The 19324-nt window shown below is 39.5% G+C and overlaps 1 protein-coding gene across 4 annotated transcripts in view; it reads left to right on the plus strand.

Moving 5' to 3' along the window:
- The first annotated feature begins 2256 nt into the window (after positions 1–2256).
- The window catches only part of KIF23 (kinesin family member 23), a 41559-nt gene continuing 24491 nt past the window's right edge, over positions 2257–19324 (plus strand). For all 4 annotated transcript variants that reach the window (XM_070468713.1, XM_070468714.1, XM_020880525.2 and 1 more), the window contains exons 1-4: positions 2257–2340; positions 4076–4145; positions 5217–5345; positions 10335–10440. In XM_070468713.1, coding sequence (XP_070324814.1) covers positions 2330–2340; positions 4076–4145; positions 5217–5345; positions 10335–10440 — 316 coding nt within the window. In that variant the 5' untranslated portion in view covers positions 2257–2329. The remainder of the gene's footprint in view (positions 2341–4075; positions 4146–5216; positions 5346–10334; positions 10441–19324) is intronic.

Raw genomic sequence — 19324 nt, forward strand, 5'->3', positions numbered from 1 at the left:
TGGTAGTGGTCAAGGGGACGGACAGGAGGGTTTTAAAAGCTATTTAGTTGATAGAAATGTCAAGATTTGGTGACTGATCATTGGAATAGAAGGAGAGGCAAAAGTCAAAAGTGGTACCTTGCACTTGGGTGGGTGGATAGATGGTGATGCTTGAGGGAGAACAGGTTCAGGAGAAGAGATTAGGATGGTGTTCCATGTGAGGTGCCTGTGAGGCACCTAAGTGAATTCAGCAGGCTGTTGGACATATGGCTCTGGAACTCAGAAGAGCAAACATGGGTGGTATGTGAGGCCATAGGAATGGTTGGGAGTGCCTGCACAGCTAGTGAACAGCAGGTGAAAAACCTTAAGCCACAATATTTAAGGCAGAAAAAGGAACTCAAAAATGAGGCTGAGAAAGAGGGGCCAGAAAGCTAGGAGTAAAAGCAAAGAAACGAGAAGAGAGGAAATATTTTTTTAATCTGTTAAGAGGTCAAGTAAAGTAAGGATCAGATAATTTGGCATCAATGAAACATTGATCTTGATGAGAAGAGTTCCAATGGAAAGACTGAGGCCAAAGCCAGGCTACTGTGTAATTAAGAGGTAATTCGCCAGCAGCCCAGGCCAATTCCTAAATGACACAGATCCCAAACTCACACCAGGCTTCCCTGGTGTTTCAGATGGGAAAGAGTCTACCTGCAGTGCAGGAGACCCAGGTTCGATCCCTGGGTTGGGAAGATCCCCTGGAGAAGGAAATGGCAACCCCCTCCAGTATTCTTGCCTGGGAAATCCCATGGATGGAGAAGCCTGATAGGTTACAGTCTGTGGGGTCTCAAAGAGTTGGACATGACTGAGTGACTTCACTTCTTCTTACTTCTCAACCTCACACTTGACAACAAAATTCAATGGTTCAAAGACTTAAAAAAGCAATAGGAAAAATATAAGATTAAAGACATTTTTTAAATGTTAGAGTACAAAAGGCTTTTTTTCTGGTGTGACACAAAACAGAAGCCACAGAAGAGAATGCTGTTAAATTTGCCTACCTTAAAAATTTCCCTAAGCTGTCACAAGGCAACATAAGCAAAATTATGAACTATAGAAAATTTGAGCTCAGATTTTGGATGAGGACTAATTTCCTTAATATGTGAAGAGCTTTTACAAATCAACAAGAAAACTAACAATCCAACAGAACAAGGAGGCAAAGGATATGAACATGATTCTTAGAGCAGGAAATACAAATGGCTGTTGAACACAGACACCCAATTTCATTTACCACAAAAGAAAATTTAAATTTGTGATTTTTTTTTTCATCTATTAGATCAACATCCACAGAAAAATTTGGTAACATTTTGCTGTCTGAAAAATGTGGAAAAACAGGGTCCTCTCATAAATGCCTTGCAGGATTATGCGTTTGGACATTTATGGAGGACAATTTGGCAATACCTGTGGAACATTATGCGTGACAAGTATACTCTTTAACACAGTAGTACTCTGTAAAATGAATTTCCAAGTTTATCCACTGTAACTATGTAACAACAAAGATAGGAACCATCTTTATGTGGAACATTATGGGTTGAGGATATTATGTCTATTCTTACCGGTGTCTGATCCTGTAGAAAGTTGAGGAGAACGGGACTACAATTCCATGAGAGCAAAGATATAGGTGTGTATTTGATGGTCACTGGTTTAGGGGCAAAGGTCGAAGTGAGAATCAGTTCATCTTAGAAAAGAGTGGTTCCGGGAAGAGCTAGAGAAACCAGAGAGGGAGATTCCCGGAAGGACAAAGAAGAGAGAGAAAGGAAGCCAAGATGATGCGATGATCTGGAAGCCAAAAAGTGAGTTTGTTTCTGCCCAGGGTACAGACTAAGGACCGGACACTCCTGGGTCGGAACGACACTGCTGATCTCTGAATCAATCCTGGACTTGCCCTTCCATTGGACTTACTGGGATATGGGAAAAGAAATTGTCAGTGTCCTCAGAGAACATGGATGGGGTTTATTTCCTAATATCTGAGCCTAGCTTCCCCCTCCAGCCCGGGAGCCCAGACACCAGGCTGCCAGAGCACTGTCTGCGTCGGTCGCCTAGGAGACGCGCACCACATCCTACTGAGCAGGCGCCTTTTCTGAGGCCACGCCCCCTTCCCGCGGACGGGCGCTGATTGGCCCGTTTGAAATGCGCCGGGCGCGAGCTCACCTGGGCCCTCAGCGGCGTTTCCCGGATTCCTCAAGCTCCGCGCTTGAGCCGCGGAGTTGTGGTACCTGCGGCCAGTCCCGGAGGCCCGCAGATCTCGTCAACCCCCGACAGAGTCCGGCATCCCCTCCGCGCGCGTCTGGGCAGTTCGGAGCTTACTACCATGAAGCCAGCGTGAGTACTGGGCCGCGGAACTGGGGCCGGCGTCTCCCCTCGCCGCGGCAGGTCCCCGGCCGCGCCCTGGGCACCAAGCCCTGTGCCGCCAAGCCCCCCCACCGGGACCGCCCAGGGGGAGACGGGCGTGAAGACCCGTCCTCGTCCGCCCGGTCTAGCTCCCCGCCTCCCGGAGACGGGCACCTGGCTCCCCGCCCTGGCTACACTCGGCTGGGAAGGGCCGGCCCCACGTTGGGAGGGGCGGGGGGTTTGGGCCGGGACCGCCGCCTCCTATCATTTCTCTAATTCCCCTTTCCCTCCCTGGCCGCCCACACCCGCGGGTTGCATTTTGCCCAATTAGTGCGGGTCGGGGGTCGTCTCGCGGGTGGGCCTGGTGTTGTGTCCTGGGTTTGGGGTTGGGTAGGTGGTCTCAGCCCCTGAAGAGCCCTTGGCATCCGGGCGCACTGCCTGCCTTTCCGAGTCTAATTCGGTAGCTTCGGGGCCGCGACCACCCTAGCTCTCCCCCCGGGTGTAGACCAGTTACTTTCGCTCTGTTCTTTGGTCTCAGACAGCCCCGCCCCCGGCCACAAACGCCCACATTCCTCACGAAGTTGGTGACATTTGCGCCGCAGCCTAATTCCTTGACCGCTACTGGGTAACGAAATACTTGTGCAAAGAAGGTTGACTTCATAATCATCATTATGATGTAGCTAGTCGTTTGCAGAAAACAGCTTGTTTTCTTAAGAAGCTAAAGTCAAAATTTTTATCTTTGGGGAAAAATAAAAATGTTGAGTTTAAGTAAACCTACCATAATATTTTGCACTTTAAACAGGAATTTGATTTGTTTCATTGGGAAAGTGCTGAGAAAATATTTTAACAACCTGTATAGTTCAAGCCAATAATTTCACTTAGTGTTAAATGTTTATCTCATCTATAGATAAATGGGGGGGAGGGAGGAGTGTCATACTTGAGAAGTGGTGAAATAAACCAAAATATCTTTTTCTACTGCCGCTACTTAAAAGAGCACAAAATTGCAGTTTGGGGACCACATTTTGTCTGGGAACAAAGGATGATAGTTTTGAGAATTCAGTAGTCACTTGTTCATTAAAAATAGACATAAATCTTGATCAAAGGGTGGATTTCTTCATCTGCATTTTTATAATTTAGAAATTAATCACTTGGTCTGCCTTGGCAATGAGCTAAGCCCAACATGTGTGCTTTTACAAAATGCCTTTTGAGATAAGTGTGCTCAATTATCTGTTGAGTTTTCAAATTTGTAATGCCTGTAAAGTTGTTGCTCAAGAAAGCAAACCACTTAACATACAGAACTATAAGTAGATATTAAAAAAAACCAGGGGTCTATCAGGCAGATCACTTTATCAGTGCTGACCAGGTAATTCCAGATTGACTGGTTTAAGATTCTACTCCTGGGAGTGGTTGGAACTCTAAGTTAGGTATTAAGTCACAATTTGGTGACATGGAATTTAGCACAGATAACTCCATTTTGGGCCTGTTCTTTCTTTTTTTGGTGCCACAAATGTCTCCTAAGCCAAATTTTAATTATTTTTAAGTTACACATGTCACAAACACTCTCCTACTAAGGCAGTTTGTACGTATTCATATTATTTGGGGCATAGTGTTTTGGAACTGCTAAAGACTAATTTTATAACCCCTAGGAAGATTGTCTCTGTATGAACTATAGGTTAGGTTTTTATATGTTAGTGTTGAACTGAAGTGTTTTTGTTTCTATGACCAGGAGGACTAAGACACCCAGGAAACCACCAGTGAAAAAAGGATCCCAAACGAGTCTTAAAGACCCAGTTGGGGTAAGGTCTGCCTGTGAATTTGTGTATTCTTTCTTCAGTCCCTTTATGTTTTGTATGCTTGAAAGGGACAGAGATGTGGAAGTGGAATCAAAGAACATTTAGCTAAAAGGACTGTACTAAATTGCTTAAGGCTGGTTCCAGCTTTGAAATTTTGTTTCTGTATAGGATTTATTAGTCCAGTAAAATGAAGCCTTTTGTTGTTTGCATACTTCCTGTAACTACTTATATTTGAAAAGCTAGATAATGAAAAAATATTCTTTAACTGTCTTGGAGATATTCTTCATAGTCTCTGGGATGGGGGGAAGCTTTGTGCTTGGATGAACATCTCTCCTATCTTTACGACAGTTATATAGTAACTTACTGCACACTTCAAGAGGAAAGCCCCAAATTCCATGCTATTGGGGATCAAGTTTTATAGACTCTGGTTTAGAACAGTTTCATTTATCTCGTGACTACTCTATGAACTTCACTAGTTTCAGGCTTGGGAACTTTTAAAAGCAAATGGTAAATAAAAGAAAGTTGGCTTGCTCTGGGAACTTTTAAAAGCAAATGGTAAATAAAAGAAAGTTGGCTTGCTCTGTTTTTTTTTTTTTTTTAATTTTCCCTTTATTGGCACTGGAGTGTTATCTCTTTATCTGAGTTGTGGGAACCAGATGCTTTGCATATACAGCTTTCTCCCAACCCTATCACTGATTAAGAAGATGACGTTTTGAATCTTGCACTTTAGTATATTGTGTTAAGCTGGCAAGTTTTAACTGACATCCAATTCCAAACAATCCTAAAAGCTTTTGAGATATTTTTCATTGTGTGATATGTTCTTGATTTTTAGAGTTTTCATTTTGTGTGCATTTAAAATTCTCTCATATAAAAAAAAATTCTCTCATATCTAATATATCTGTTTTGCATTTGACAGTCAGCAAGTTGGGTAGCAGATTTTTGGCTTTCATAGCTGTTTATATAGCTCTCTTAAGTTTAGATGTCAAATGTTGGTTGATGAATGAATAAATGAGTGAAGGAAAAGTCAGGTAAAAAGTCAACCTTTGTTCTTTAAGCACCCTCTTGTATTTTCAGGTGTACTGCAGGGTACGCCCACTGAGCCTTCCTGAGCAAGAGTGTTGCATAGAAGTAATCAATAATACAACAGTTCAGCTTCATACTCCTGAGGGTTACAGACTGAACAGAAATGGAGACTATAAGGAGGTAATTCTGTTTGGAACCAACTGTTTTTAATCGACAGGTTCTTTCTTGAATTGGTTTTCTATTTTTTAAATATGACAAAATTCATGTTTCCACTTTATTGAAAGACTTATTTACTTCAGTCTAACAACCATATTAAAAGTGTCTAATTTCTGGGTTGTATAAACATGCTTTTGGTATACTGAAATTACAAGATTGTTTTTAGATGATAATTTCTTATACTGGATATTTATTGCTTTTTAGAGCATATGTTAAGTGAAGTTGCTCAGTCGTGTCTGAGTCTTTGCGACCCCATGGACTGTAGCCCACCACGCTCCTCTATTCATGGGATTTTCCAGGCAAGAGTATTGGAGTGGGTTGCCATTTCCTTCTCCAGAGCATCTTCCCAACCCAGGGATTGAATCCTGGACTCCCGCATTGTAGACAGACGCTTTACCGTCTGAGCCACCAGGATAGTTTAATGTGGAATGATATCTAATTGTTCTAGGCAGTTTTATATATATATATATATATATATATATATATATAGTTCCATGTGTGGGATTGAAGTAACATTTAATAGGCGTTGTATACTTGTATCAATTTCTTATGAAGTGTTTTTATTTTTGTAAAATGTTAAGCAGAGTTCAGTTCAGTAAACATGTGCTAAGCTGGAGGGTGGAAGGAGACTTTTAAAAATGAGTAAGACAGGCTCCTTGCTTTTATGGAGCTTACAACTTAGTTGGGAGCACAGATGCTAAGCAAGCAATGTTCATAGGTGACAGAGATGTGCTTAAAGAAATGGACTCTGGGAATGCAGGAGAAAAAAGATTAATTCAGGCTGTCAACTCTTGTAGCTGCCTTTACTCTTTTATGTGCACTACTCCAGGGAGATTGTTAGTCAGAAGCCTACGAGTGGCCTCTCTGGTGATGTAATGTGATGGACACATCTTTGTCTTCATTATGATCTGTTTCTCAGCAGCACTGTCCTGTCTTCCCCCTCGAACTTTCCATGTTCTATCTTTTATCCATAGCTTTACACATTGATTATATGGTAATAATTTTGGAAATTTTATCTTCAGCCTACATCTTTTCTCTAAACGGAACATCCACTGTTTGGATGCCACATAGGCATGTCCAAAAGAACTCTTGATTCTTTTTCCCCTCTAGATCAGTACTTCCCTTGTTTTTTCTTTTCAATAAATAGCACCACTACCATCTATTTGCTCAAACCAGAAGCCTTGCCCCTACCTTTCTCTTGGGGGCTTTCCTAGTAGCTCAGTTGGTAAAGAATCTGCCTGCAGTGCAGGAGACCTGGGTTTGATCCCTGGGTTGGGAAGAGCCCCTGGAGAAGGAAATGGCAACCCACTCCAGTACTCTTGCCTGAAGAATTCCTTGGACAGAGGAGCCTGGCAGGCTACAGTCCATGGGATCATAAAGAGTCGGATGTGACTGTGTGACTAACTTTCACTTTTCTCTTATACCTCCTCATATCCAGTTCATCAGTAGATCCTATCAGTTCTACTCCAGTGTATATCTTGAAACTGTCCTTTTATTTCTGTCTCTACTGCTGCTACCCTTGTCTGAGGTCTGTTATTAATTATGGAGACTAGTGCTTCTCAAACTGTCTGTGGTAAAGAAGCAACTTTTTATTTTCAGTGCTTTGTGACTGATACTTTTATGCAGCTTTGCCACAAGAAACTGTTACACAATTGTTAGGCAAAGTTAGACAAAGGAGAACTGGTTTTTAATCTGTTCAGAGTAAGCTCACTGATCACATGCTGGGATGTTGCAACCATGTGAAATGACTACAGAGGTTCTGAGCAATTACTCTCTATCTCTGTAATTACTTCCCCTGGACAGGAGACTGATAGCTTTCATAGGGGCACTGGGCCGCCTGCTGTACATACTTTGAGTGGCATTGACAAGACTGTGCTGAAGCCAACTGGACCACCTGCTTCCTTTCTGAATCTTCTCTGATCTGCTGCCACAGAGCAGCCAGTCAAAGCAGAAGTCAGACCTCACTATTTTCCTTTTTTTTTTTTTAATTGAAGTACAGTTAAGTTACAGTGTTATATTAGCCTCTGGTATACAGCAAAGTGATTCAGTTGTACATATATGTATGTATTCTTTTTCATATTCTTTTCCTTTATAGTTTACTACAGTATACTGACTACACCTGCCTGTACTATACAGTAGGATGTTGTTGTTTATCTATTTTATATATGTTGTTGTTCAGTTGCTAACTTGTGTCTGACTCTTTGTGACCCCATGGACTGCAGCACTCTAGGCTTCCCTGTCCTCCAGTATCTCCCAGGGTTTGCTCAAACTCATGTCCATTCAGTCAGTGATGCCATCCAACCAGCTCATCCTCTGTTGCCCCCTTCTCCTCCTGCCTTCAATCTTTCCCAGCATCAGGGTCTTAGTACTTTGTATCTCCTAATCCCAAACTCTTAATTTATACCCCCCCACCATTTTTCTTTTTAAAGCCTTCTAAAGGATAAAGTTTTAAAATGGGAAAATCCTGCTTAATCTGCCTGCTATCTAATTTCTCCACCTCACCTGTTAGTATTCATCCAATCCTGAATTGCTTGGATTAGCTGGAATCCTGCCTCAGGCTTTTTGCCTTAGCTCTTAGCAGGATGGCTCCTCATCCTCAGGTTTGGTTTAAATCCTCCTCTGAGAGTATGTCCAGACAACCCCCATCAGAAGTAGCGCCACTCCTACTTCTGTCCTGGTCTGTACTCTATACTTCCTTAAATAGCACTTAGCACCATCTGTAGACTTATTTACTTGTTTATGGTCTCTTTCCCCAGGTGTAATATACTCTTCTAGGGGATATGCACCTTATGTGTCCTGTTTGCCAAATACTCAGTAAATATGGAGTAAACATGAAGGAATGGTTTGGGAAGGCTTCATGGAAGAGTAGGACTTTGAGAATGTAAAACAGTTAGGAAGTGACTTATTGAATTTTACTTTTATTAGAGTTAATTTCATGTATGTGTAGATAGTACAAAAGCTTTAGTGGGGATTAGAGGTTCTCAGTGTCTTGTGACAGAAGGCAACACTGGATAATGGAAAATGTTAGAATGGAAATGACTTTGACAGCAATTAGCTTCATTGACTTGGGCAAGTTCCTTCTTAGCCTCAGTTTTCTTCACTTGGAAGAGGGTGGGGGTTGCTCATGAGGACTTGGAGGTCATCTGATTGACCTATCACCACTATCCTGTGTATCCTTTCAGTTCCAGGATTCTTTGTTCTTCCTTTGAACTTTAAAGCTGTTTTCTAAAGGGCTTTCCTCATAGCTCAGTTGGTAAAGGATCTGCCTGCAGTGCAGGAGACCCCAGTTTGATTCCTGGGTTGGGAAGATCTGCTGGAGAAGGGCTAGGCTCCCCACTCCAGTGTGCTTGGGCTTCCCTTGTGGCTCAGCTGGTAAAGAATCCGCCTGCAATGCGGGAGACCTGAGTTCAGTCCCTGGGTTGGGAAGATCCCCTGGAGAAGGGAAAGGCTACTCACTCCAGTATTTTGGCCTGGAGAATTCTGTGAATCTCCATGTAAAGAAATTAGATAGAATCCCCATGAAAGGTCATGGGGTTGCAAAGAGTCGGACACAACTGAGTGACTTTCACTTTCAAAGCTGTTTCACAGCATTGGAATAAAGACAGGTGAGAATTAGCTGAAGTATGTGATATGCTAGACAGTGTTTGAGATATGATTAGTATTAAGTGTGAGCGGTGTTGTTATGATGATGATAATGATGTATTTCAGTCCTAATCTATACTAGTCTCCTTTTGGGGGACAAAACTTCTAATAGTTTTCATAAGGGTTATGATATTGATATCTGAGCAGGTTGAATTTAAGATAAAAGGTATAAAACAGGGAAAAGGGGCCACATGATAAAGGCTATAATCCATAATAAATTCTAGTGAATACTCATGCACCAAATAACAGCATTAATGTTCATGGAGCAAAAACTGCAAGAAATTCAAGAAACCTACAGGAACAGTTGCAATGTCTACAGCCTACTAAAGCTAGGAAATAATAAAAATAAAATAGAATTCCAGTGTTTGGACAGTTAGGTCATTTTAGTTTACCTTGAAATGTATTTGTTTACCCCAGTCTCCAGTCTTATTTTCCAGTTGGAGTTTGGTAATATTTTTGATAGTATAGCTGTACTTTACGTTATGTTGAAAGATCTGAGATTTGAAGTATTGCTGCATTTTATTTTATTTATTTATTTATTTATTTTTTGTATTACTGCATTTTAAAGGTCACAGTTATTTAAAATTTATTTCACATAAGAACACAGATCAGAGATTTCCCTGGGGGTCCAGTGGTTAAGACTCAATCTTTCCACTGCAGAGGGCGTGGGTTCCATTCCTGGTCAGGGAACTAGGGTCCTGCATGCCTTGCAGTGTGGTTAAAAAAAAAAAAAAACAACTCAGATGAGATTATATTGACAGTTATTTTCTAGTTTTAAAAAAGGAATACATCAAAACTCTTAATTTTTTGCTGTTATGCTATTTTAAAATGACACCTTTATTTAAAAAAAAAAGAAAGCAGTAAAGTAGTGTATGAAGTAATGCTTGAGGATTTTCACAAATCTGTGACTGAATTGTTATAATACCTTTAGATCTTCTTTGTCACTTAATTAAAACAAAATCAGCCTTAATCTATGAAGCATAAGTAGACTTAAGACTTTTCTACATATATACTTTTCTATATATGTGTGTGTGTGTATACATATATATATATATATAACTCTTCAGTAGTTGTAACCATACTATCCTTCAGTACTATAACCATAAATATTTACCAGTTTATAACTGGTATAATTTAAGTATGTCATGACTTTTTAAAAGGTTTCAAGTTTAAATTTATTGATTTTTTTTCATGTCTAGATTTAAGTGTTCATAAGGAAACATCTGAATGTGTTTAAGCAGATGTATTTCTATCCTAGATATAGTGCAATTCCATTTACATGCTTTTTTAAAACTTTTTCCTTCTCCACAGACTCAGTATTCATTTAAACAAGTATTTGGCACTCATACCACCCAAAAGGAGCTCTTTGATGTTGTGGCTAATCCCTTGGTAGATGACCTCATTCATGGCAAAAATGGTATGGTTCTTGAGTTTTGCTGAATTTTACTTTATCTCTTCTGGTAAAACTTTTTTGATACTTAAATATTTACTTTATGTTTGGTCTTGAACCCAGTTAATTTGTCAGGGTTGTGTTAAATGTGCTTTTTTGAGCAGTTGATTTTATTTTTTAATTCACTTATTTTTTAAAATGTCATGTTGGAGTATAGTTGATTTACAGTGTGGTGTTAGTTTCAGGTGTATAGCTAAGTGATTCAGTTGTACATATATCCATTCTTTTCCGATTCTCTCCCCATATAGGTTATTACAGAATGCTGAGTAGGTTTCCTGTGCTGTGAGCAGGTCCTTGTTGGTTTTCTGTTTTAATAGAGCAGCATGCGTATGTCGGCCTCAGACTCCCAATTTATCCCTCTCCTTTGGCACCCTTTGGTAATCTTAGGTTTGTTTTCTAGGTCTGTGAGACTGTTTCTGTTTTATAAATAGGTTTATTGGTATATATATATATATATATATTTTTTTTTTTTTTTTAGATTCTACATGTAAGGGATATCATGTGATACTTTCTCTGATTTAGTTCACTTATTCACTTAGTATGATAATCTCTTTATGGCTGACTAATATTCTGTTTGATATATGGACCACGCCTTTATCCATTCATCTGTCGATGGACATTTGAAGTGGCTTCTATATCTTGGCTGTTGAAAGCAGCGCTGCAGTGAACACTGGGGTGCATGTATCCTTTAAAACCATAGTTTTCTCTGAATATATGCCCCAGTAGTGGTATTGCTGCATCTTATGGTAGCTCTATTTTTAGTTTTTTAAGGAATTTCCATACTGTTCTCCTAGTGGTGTACCAGTGTACATTCCCACCAACACTGTAGGAGGGTTCCCTTATCTCCACACCCTCTCCAGCATTTATTGTGGGTAGACTGTTTGATGATGGCTATTCTGACCAGAGTGAGGGGATATCTCATTGTGGTTTTGATTTGCATTTCTCTAATAACTAGCAATGCTGAGCATCTTTTCATGTGCCTCTTGGCCATCTGTATATCTTCTTTGGGGAAATGTCTATTTAGGTCTTCTGCCCATTTTTTATTTGATTGTTTTGCATGTAGAACTGCATGAACTGTATTTTGGAGATTAATCCCTTGTTGGTCACATCATTTACAAATGTTTTCTCCCAGTCTGTTGGTTGTTTTTTCATTTTGTTGATGGTTTCCTCTACTGTGCAAAAGATTTACATTTTAATTAGGTCCCATTTATTTTTGTTTTTGTTTTTATTACCCTTGAAGATGGGTCCAAAAATTATCTCACTGTGACTTATGTCAAAGTGTATGCTGCCTATGTTTTCCTCTAAGAGCTTTATAGTATCTGGCCTTACATTTAGGTCTTTAATCTATTTTGAGTTTATTTTTGTGTATGGTGTTCGAGAATATTCTAATTTCATTTTTTTTTTACATGTAGCTGTCAAGTTTTCCCAGCACCACTTATTGAAGAGACTCTTTTCTCCATTGTATATCCTTGCCTCCTTTTTCGTAAATTGACCATAAGTGTGTGTGTTTCTGGGCTTTCTTTCCTGTTCCTTTGACCTATAATTTTTTGTGTTTTTGTATTTTTTTGTGCCAGTACTATAGCATTTCGGAGAAGGCAGTGGCACCCCACTCCAGTACTCTTGCCTGGGAAATCCCATGGATGGAGGAGCCTGGTAGGCTGCAGTCCATGGGGTCACACAGAGTTGGACACGGCTGAAGTGACTTAGCAGCAGCAGCAGCACTATAGCATTTTGATTTCTGTAGGTTTGTAGTATAGTCTGAAGTCAGGGAGCTTGATTCCTCCCACTTCGTTTTTCTTTCAAAGGATTGCTTTGACTAGTGGGGTGTTTCCATATAAATGTAAAAAAATTTTTCTTCTAGTTCTATCAAAAATGCCGTTGGAAATTTGAGAGAAACTGCATTGAATCTGTAGATTGCCTTGGGTAGTATATTCATTTTGACAGTACTGATTCTTCCAATCCAAGAACAGGGTATAACTTTCCATTTGTTTGTGTCATTTTCAACTTCTTTCTTCAGTGTCTTATAGTTTTCAGAGTACAGATTTTTTGCCTCCCTAGGTAGGTTCAGTCCTAGGTTTATTATTTTTGATGTGATAGTAAATGGGATTATTTCCTTAATTTCTCTTTCTAGTCTTTCATTGTTAGTGTATAGGAATGCAAGAGATTTTTGTGTATTAACTTTGTATCCTTCAAGTTTACCAGATTCATTGAGGAGCTGTAGTAGTTTTCTGGTAGCATCTTTAGGATTTTCTATGTGTAATAATATCATGTCATCTTCAAACAGTGACAGTTTTACTTCTTTTCCTTCTGGACTTCTTTTTTCGTTTCTACTCTGATTGTTGTGGCTAGGACTTCTAATGCTATGTTAAATAAAAGTGGTGAGTAAACATCCTCATCTTGTTCCTAATCTTAGAGGGAATGCTTTCAGCTTTTCACCACTGAGTATGGACATAAACTGCAGGTTTGTCATATATGGCCTTTATTATGTTGATGTGTGTGTTCTCTCTATGCTCACTTTCTGGAGAGGTTTTTGACAAAAGCATTTTCTGCATTTATTGAGATGATCAAAGGATTTTTATTCCTCAGTTTGCTAATGTGGTGTATCACACTGATTGATTTGTGGATACTGAAAAATGCTGTATCCTTGAGATAAATCCCACTTGATAATAGTTTAAGATCCTTTTTATGTGTTGACTGAAAAGATGAACAACATCAGAGTTGCAAGTTAAGTTCTACTTGGGGCAAAATGAGGACTGCAGCCCAGGAGACAGCACATCAAATAGCTCTGAGAGACTGGTTTAAAGAGGTAGTGGGGGAAGGGTCAATGTGTAAGATTTGGTGAAGGGGGATTTCAAAGCAATCAAGTGCTTCCATTACAAAAGCTTTTCTGCTTGTCATGAGGAGCTGATGTCACTATGAAGGGATTTAGTAATTTTCTAGATATGACGAGAGGCAAGGATTTGGATCAGTTCCTAAAAATATCTATCTAAAGACCTGTTCCACTAGTTTCCCTACAGCACAGAGTGACTCACTCTCCAGCCTGAATTCCCCTCGGGATGTTGAAGCTTGGCAGCTGAAGGAACATAGGGTTCAGGTGGCAAATGAGCTTCTTGTTCAGTTGCTGGCAAGTGCTCTTGGCAAGTGCCAGTTTGTAGTTGATAATGTATTGTTGGTTGTGCTTTGCTAGTATTTTGTTGAGAATTTTAGCATCTATACTCCTCAGTCATGTTTGCCTGTAATTTTCTTTTTTGTGATAATTCTTCTCTGATTTTGGTATCAGGATGATGTGGCCTTATAGAATGAGTCTGGGAGAGTCCCTTTCTCTGCAGTTGTTTTAGAAGAGTTTCAGAAGAATCGATGTTAACTATTCCCTAAACATTTGATAGAATTCTCCTGTGAAACTGTCTGGTCTTGGACTTTTGTTTGTTGGGAGTGCCTTTTTTTTTTTTATGAAGTATAGTTGATTTACAATGTTATGTTAATTTCTTCTGTACTTCAGAGTGACTCAGTTATACACATATATATTCTTTTTTATATTTTCAATTATGGTTTGTCACAATAGTAAATATATTTCCTTTTGCTATACAGTAGGACCTTGTTCATCCATCCTATGTATAATAATTTGCCTCTACTGACTCCCAACTCCTCCTTCCCTCTAGTACTCCCTTTTCTCTGAGACCACAAATCTATTCTCTATATCTGTGAGTCTGTTTTTGTTTTGTAGATATATTGATTTGTGTCATATTTCAGTTCCACATATAAGTTTTACCATGTTATTTGTCTTTTTCTGACTTAGTATGGTAATCTCTAAAGCCATCCTTGTTGCTGCAAATGGCATTGTTTCATTCTTTTTTTTTTTGGCTGGGTGATATTCCAGTATATCTGTGTATGTAAGTGTGTGCACCATATCTTTATCTGTTCATCTGTCAGTGAACATTCATGTTTCCATGTCTTGGCTACTGTAAACCATGGACACTGGGGTGCATGTGTCCTTTCAAAACTCAGTTTTCTTTAGATATATGTCCAGGAGTGGGATTGCTGCCTCCTGTAATAGCTCTAATTTAGGTTTTTAAGTAACCTTCATACTGTTCTCCTTTGTGGTATACCAATTTACAAACCCACCAACAATATAGAAGGGTTCTCTTTTCTCCACGCCCTCTCCAGCATTTGTTGTTTGTAGACTTCTTGATGAGGGCCATTCTGACTGGTGTGAGGTGGTACTTATTGTAGTTCTGAATTGCATTTCTCTAATAACTAGTGATGCTGATCATCTTTTCATGTGGCTCTTGGCGCCGAAAAATTGATGCTTTTGAACTATGGTGTTGGAGAAGAGTCTTGAAAGTCACTCTGGACTGCAAGGAGATTCAACCAGTCCATCCTAAAGGAGATCAGTCCTGGGTGTTCATTGGAAGGACTGATGCTGAAGCTGAAACTCCAATACTTTGGCCACCTCATGTGAAGAGTTGACTCATTGGAAAAGACCCTGATGCTGGGAGGGATTGGGGGCAGGAAGAGAAGGGGATGACAGAGGATGAGATGGCTGGATGGCATCACCAACTTCATGGACATGAGTTTGGGTGGACTCCAGGAGTTGGTGATGGACAGGGAGGCCTGGCGTGCTGCCATTCATGGAGTCGCAAAGAGTCGGACACGACTGAGCGACTGAAATGAACTGAACTGAACTGAATAACTAGTGATGCTGATCATTTTTTCATGTGCCTCTTGGCCATCTGTATGTCATCTTCGGGAAAATGTCTCTAAATAGACATTTAGAGACTTCTTCTGTCCATTTTATGATTGGGTTGATTGTAAAAGATATGCATATTGTTGTTGTTTAGTTGCTCAGTTGTGTCTGACTCTGTGACCCCACAGACTGCAGCACTCCAGGCTTCCCTGTCTTTTACCATCTCCCGGAGCTTGCTCAGAGTCATGTCCATTGAGTCAGTGATGCCGTCCAACCATCTCATCCCGTCATCCCGTTCTCCTCCTGCCTTCAATCTTTCCCAGCATCAGGGTCTTTTCCAGTGAGTTGGCTCTTTGCATCAGGTGGCCAAAGTATTGGAGCTTCAGCATCAGTCCTTCCAATGAATATTTAGGACTGATTCCCTTTAGGATTGACTGATTTGATCTCCTTGCAGTCCAAGGGACTCTCAAGAGTCTTCTCCAACATCACACTTCAAAAGCATCAATTCTTTGGCACTCAGCCTTCTTTATGGTCCAACTTTCACATCCATACATGACTACTAGAAAAACCATAGCTTTGACTATATGGACTTTTGTTGGCAAAGTAATGTCTGCTTTTTAATACACTGTCTAGGTTTGTCACAGCTTTTCTTTCAAGGAGCAAGTGTCTTAATTTTATGGATGCAGCCACCTTCGGCAGTGATTTTGGAGCTGAAGAAAATAAAGTCTGTCACTATTTCCATTGTTTCCCTATTTGCCATGAAGTGATGGGATCAGATTCCATGATCTTAGTTTTTTTGATTGAGTTTTAAGCCAGCTTTTTCGCTCTCCTCTTTCACCTTCAAGAGGCTCTTTAGTTCCTTTTTGCTTTCTGTTGTAAGGGTGGTGTCACCTGCATATCTGAGGTTATTGATATTTCTCCCTGCAATCTTGATTCCAGCTTGTGCTTCATCCAGCCCCTCATGTCGCATGATGTTCTCTGCATATAAGTTAAATAAGCAGGGTGCATGGGTTGTTTGTATTTTGGAGATTAATCCCTTGTTGGTCACATCATTTTCTCCAGTCTGTTGGTTGTCTTTTCATTTTGTTGATGGTTTCCTTTTCTGTGCAAAACTTGTAAGTTTGGTTAGGTCCCATTTGCTTCTTTTTGCTTTTATTTTTATTACCTTGGGAGACTAACCCAAGAAAACATTTGTTACTGTTTATGTCAAAAACAAGTTGCCTATGTTCTCTTCTAGAAGTTTTATGATATCCTCTTATTTTGTTTGCTTTCTGGCCATTCCGTGTGGCATGCAGGATAGTTTCTCAACCAGGGGTTGAACCTGGGCCGCCACAGTGAAAGCACCAAATCCTAACCAGTAGACCACTAGGGAACTCCCAGTGTCTTATGAGTACTTATATTATTAAGCCATTTTAAGTTTATTTTTGTGTATGGTGTAAGGGTATGTTCTTCCTTCATCAATTTACATGTGGCTGTCCTCTTTGAGAGTCCCTTGGACTGCAAGGAGATCCAACCAGTCCATCCTAAAGGAGATCAGTCCTGGGTGTTCGTTGGAAGGACTGATGTTGAAGCTGAAACTCCAATACTTTGGCCACCTGATTTGAAGAGCCAACTCATTTGAAAAGACCCTGATGCTGGGAAAGATTGATGGCAGCAGGAGAGGGGGACGACAGAGGATGAGATGATTGGATGGCATCACCGACTCAATGGACATGGGCTTGGGTGGACTCTGGGAGTTGGTGATGGACAGGGAGGTCTGGTGTGCTGTGGTTCATGGGGTCGCAAAGAGTCGGACACGACTGAGCGACTGAACTCAAACCTACTGATCCTCTTTCCCAACACTACTTGCCAAAGACACTGTCTTTTCTCCATTGTATATTCTTGTTTCCTTTGTCAAAGATTAGTTGTTAAAAAAAAAAAAGATTAATTGTCTACAGGTGTCTGGGTTTCCTTTGGGGTTCTCTGTTCCATTGATCCACATATCTGTTTTTGTGCCAATATCCTGTTGCTTTGATTATTGTAGCCTTGTAGTATTGTCTGAAGTTTGGGAGAGTTATGTCTCTTGCTTTGTTCTTTTCCCTCAGGATTGCTTTAGCAATTCTGGGTCTTTTGGTTTCATGTTAATTTTAGTATTATTTGTTCCATTTTTGTGAAAAGTACCATTGGTAATTTAATAGAAGTCACATTAAATCTGTAGATTGCTTTGGGTAGTCTGGCCATTTTAGAAAAATTAGTTTTTCCAATCCAAGACCAGATAGAAATATCTTTCTATTTCTTTGAATCATTTTTAATTTCCTTTACTAATGTTTTGTAGCTCTCAGCATGTAAGTCTTTCACCTCCTTGGTGAGATTCATTCCTAAGCGTTTTTTGTTTTTTAGTGTGAGTTTAAAAGGGATTGTTTATTTGTTGTTGTTCAGATGCCAAGTCGTGTCCAACTCTTCACTACCCCATGGACTGCAGCATGCCAGGCTTCCCAGTCCCTCCATATCTTGTTTATTTACATTTACTTTTTGCTATTTCATTGTTAGTGTAAAGAAATGCCACTGATTTCTGTATGGATACAAGACTAATCTTGTATCCTGCTACCTTGCTGAATTCGTTTGTCAGTTCTAGTGGTTTTGTGTGGAAGAACCACTTTAGGGTTTTCTATATATGTTATCATGTCATCTGTGTATAATGACAATTTTACCTCTTCCCAACCAATGTAATTACCTTTTATTTGTTTTTCTTGTCTGATTGCTGTGACTAGCACTTCCAATCCTATGTTAAAGAGAAGTGGTGAGAGTGGACATCCTTGTCTTATTACAGATTTTAGTGGGAAGGCTTTCAGCTTTTCACCATTTTCTGTGGGTTTGTCACAAATAGCTTTTATTATATTGAGATATGTTCCCTCTATACCCAGTTTCAGAAGGATTTATATCATGAATGGATATTGAATTTTGTCAAATGCTTTTCCCACATCTATTGAGCTAATCTTATGAGTTTTGTCCTTTTTTTAAATTAACGTGTATCACATTGATTTTATGTATGTTGAATCATTCTTGGAATCCTGGGATGAATCCAACTTGGTCATACTGTATGACTTTTTTTATACGTTGTCAGATTTCAGTTTGCTAGTATTTTGGGAATTTTTGTGTCCTTTTTCATCAAAGATATTGGCTTGTAATTTTCTCTTTTTTTGTGGTATCCTTGTCTAGTTTTGGTATCAGGGTGATGGTGGCCTTGTTGAATGAGTTTGGGAGTGTTCCTGATTTTGCAACTTTTTGGAATCCTTTCAGAAGGATAGATGTTAACGCTTCCCTAAATGTGTGATAGAATTTTCCTGTGAGGCCATGCGGTTCTGGACTTTTGTTTGCTGGAGGTTTTAATCACAGTTTCAATTTTAGTACTTATGATTGGTCTTTTCATATTTTCTATTTTTTCCTGGTTAGCCTTGGGAATTATACCTTTCTAAGAATTTGTTCATTTCTTCTATGTTACCCATTTTATTGGCAGACACTTAATTGTGGTAGTCTCTTCTGATTGTATGTATTTCTCTAGTCTTCTTTTTCAATTCTAATTTTCTTGATTTGATCCCTCTCCCTTTTTTTCATGAGGAGTCTGGGGCTATAGGTTTGTGAATTTTGTATACCTTTTCAAATAACTACCTTTTAGTTTCATTGCTCTTTTCTGTTTTCTTTATCTCTGTTTTATTTCTGCTCTAACCGTGATGATTTCTCTTTCTTTTTACTCTGAGTTCTGTTTGTTCTTTCTCTAGTTGCTTTCGATATCAGGTTATGTTCTTAAGATTATTTTTGTATTTTCTAGTGCTTTTTTTTTTTTACAATTGCAAAAAGCTACTTATCTTTTTAATTGAAATATATGATAATGTATAAATTTATAAGGTTACAGCACCTTATAATGTATAATTAGATCATTTATATATTGTAATGTGATTGCCTTTGTAGCAATAATTAGCACCTCTATCATATTTCATAATTAGTCTTTCTTTTTAGTAGTTGGAATAATTAAGTTCTAGTTTCTTAGCAAGTTGGATACTTGTACAGTTGTTATTTAGTCACTAAGTCGTGTCCAGCTCTTTGTAACCTATGGGCTGTAGCCTGCCAGGCTTCTCTTGCCAGGATTTCCCAGGCAAGAATACTGGAGTGGGTTGCCATTTCTTTCTT

Source organism: Odocoileus virginianus, chromosome 6 (assembly GCF_023699985.2).
Source record: "Odocoileus virginianus isolate 20LAN1187 ecotype Illinois chromosome 6, Ovbor_1.2, whole genome shotgun sequence".
Lineage (NCBI taxonomy): Eukaryota > Metazoa > Chordata > Mammalia > Artiodactyla > Cervidae > Odocoileus > Odocoileus virginianus.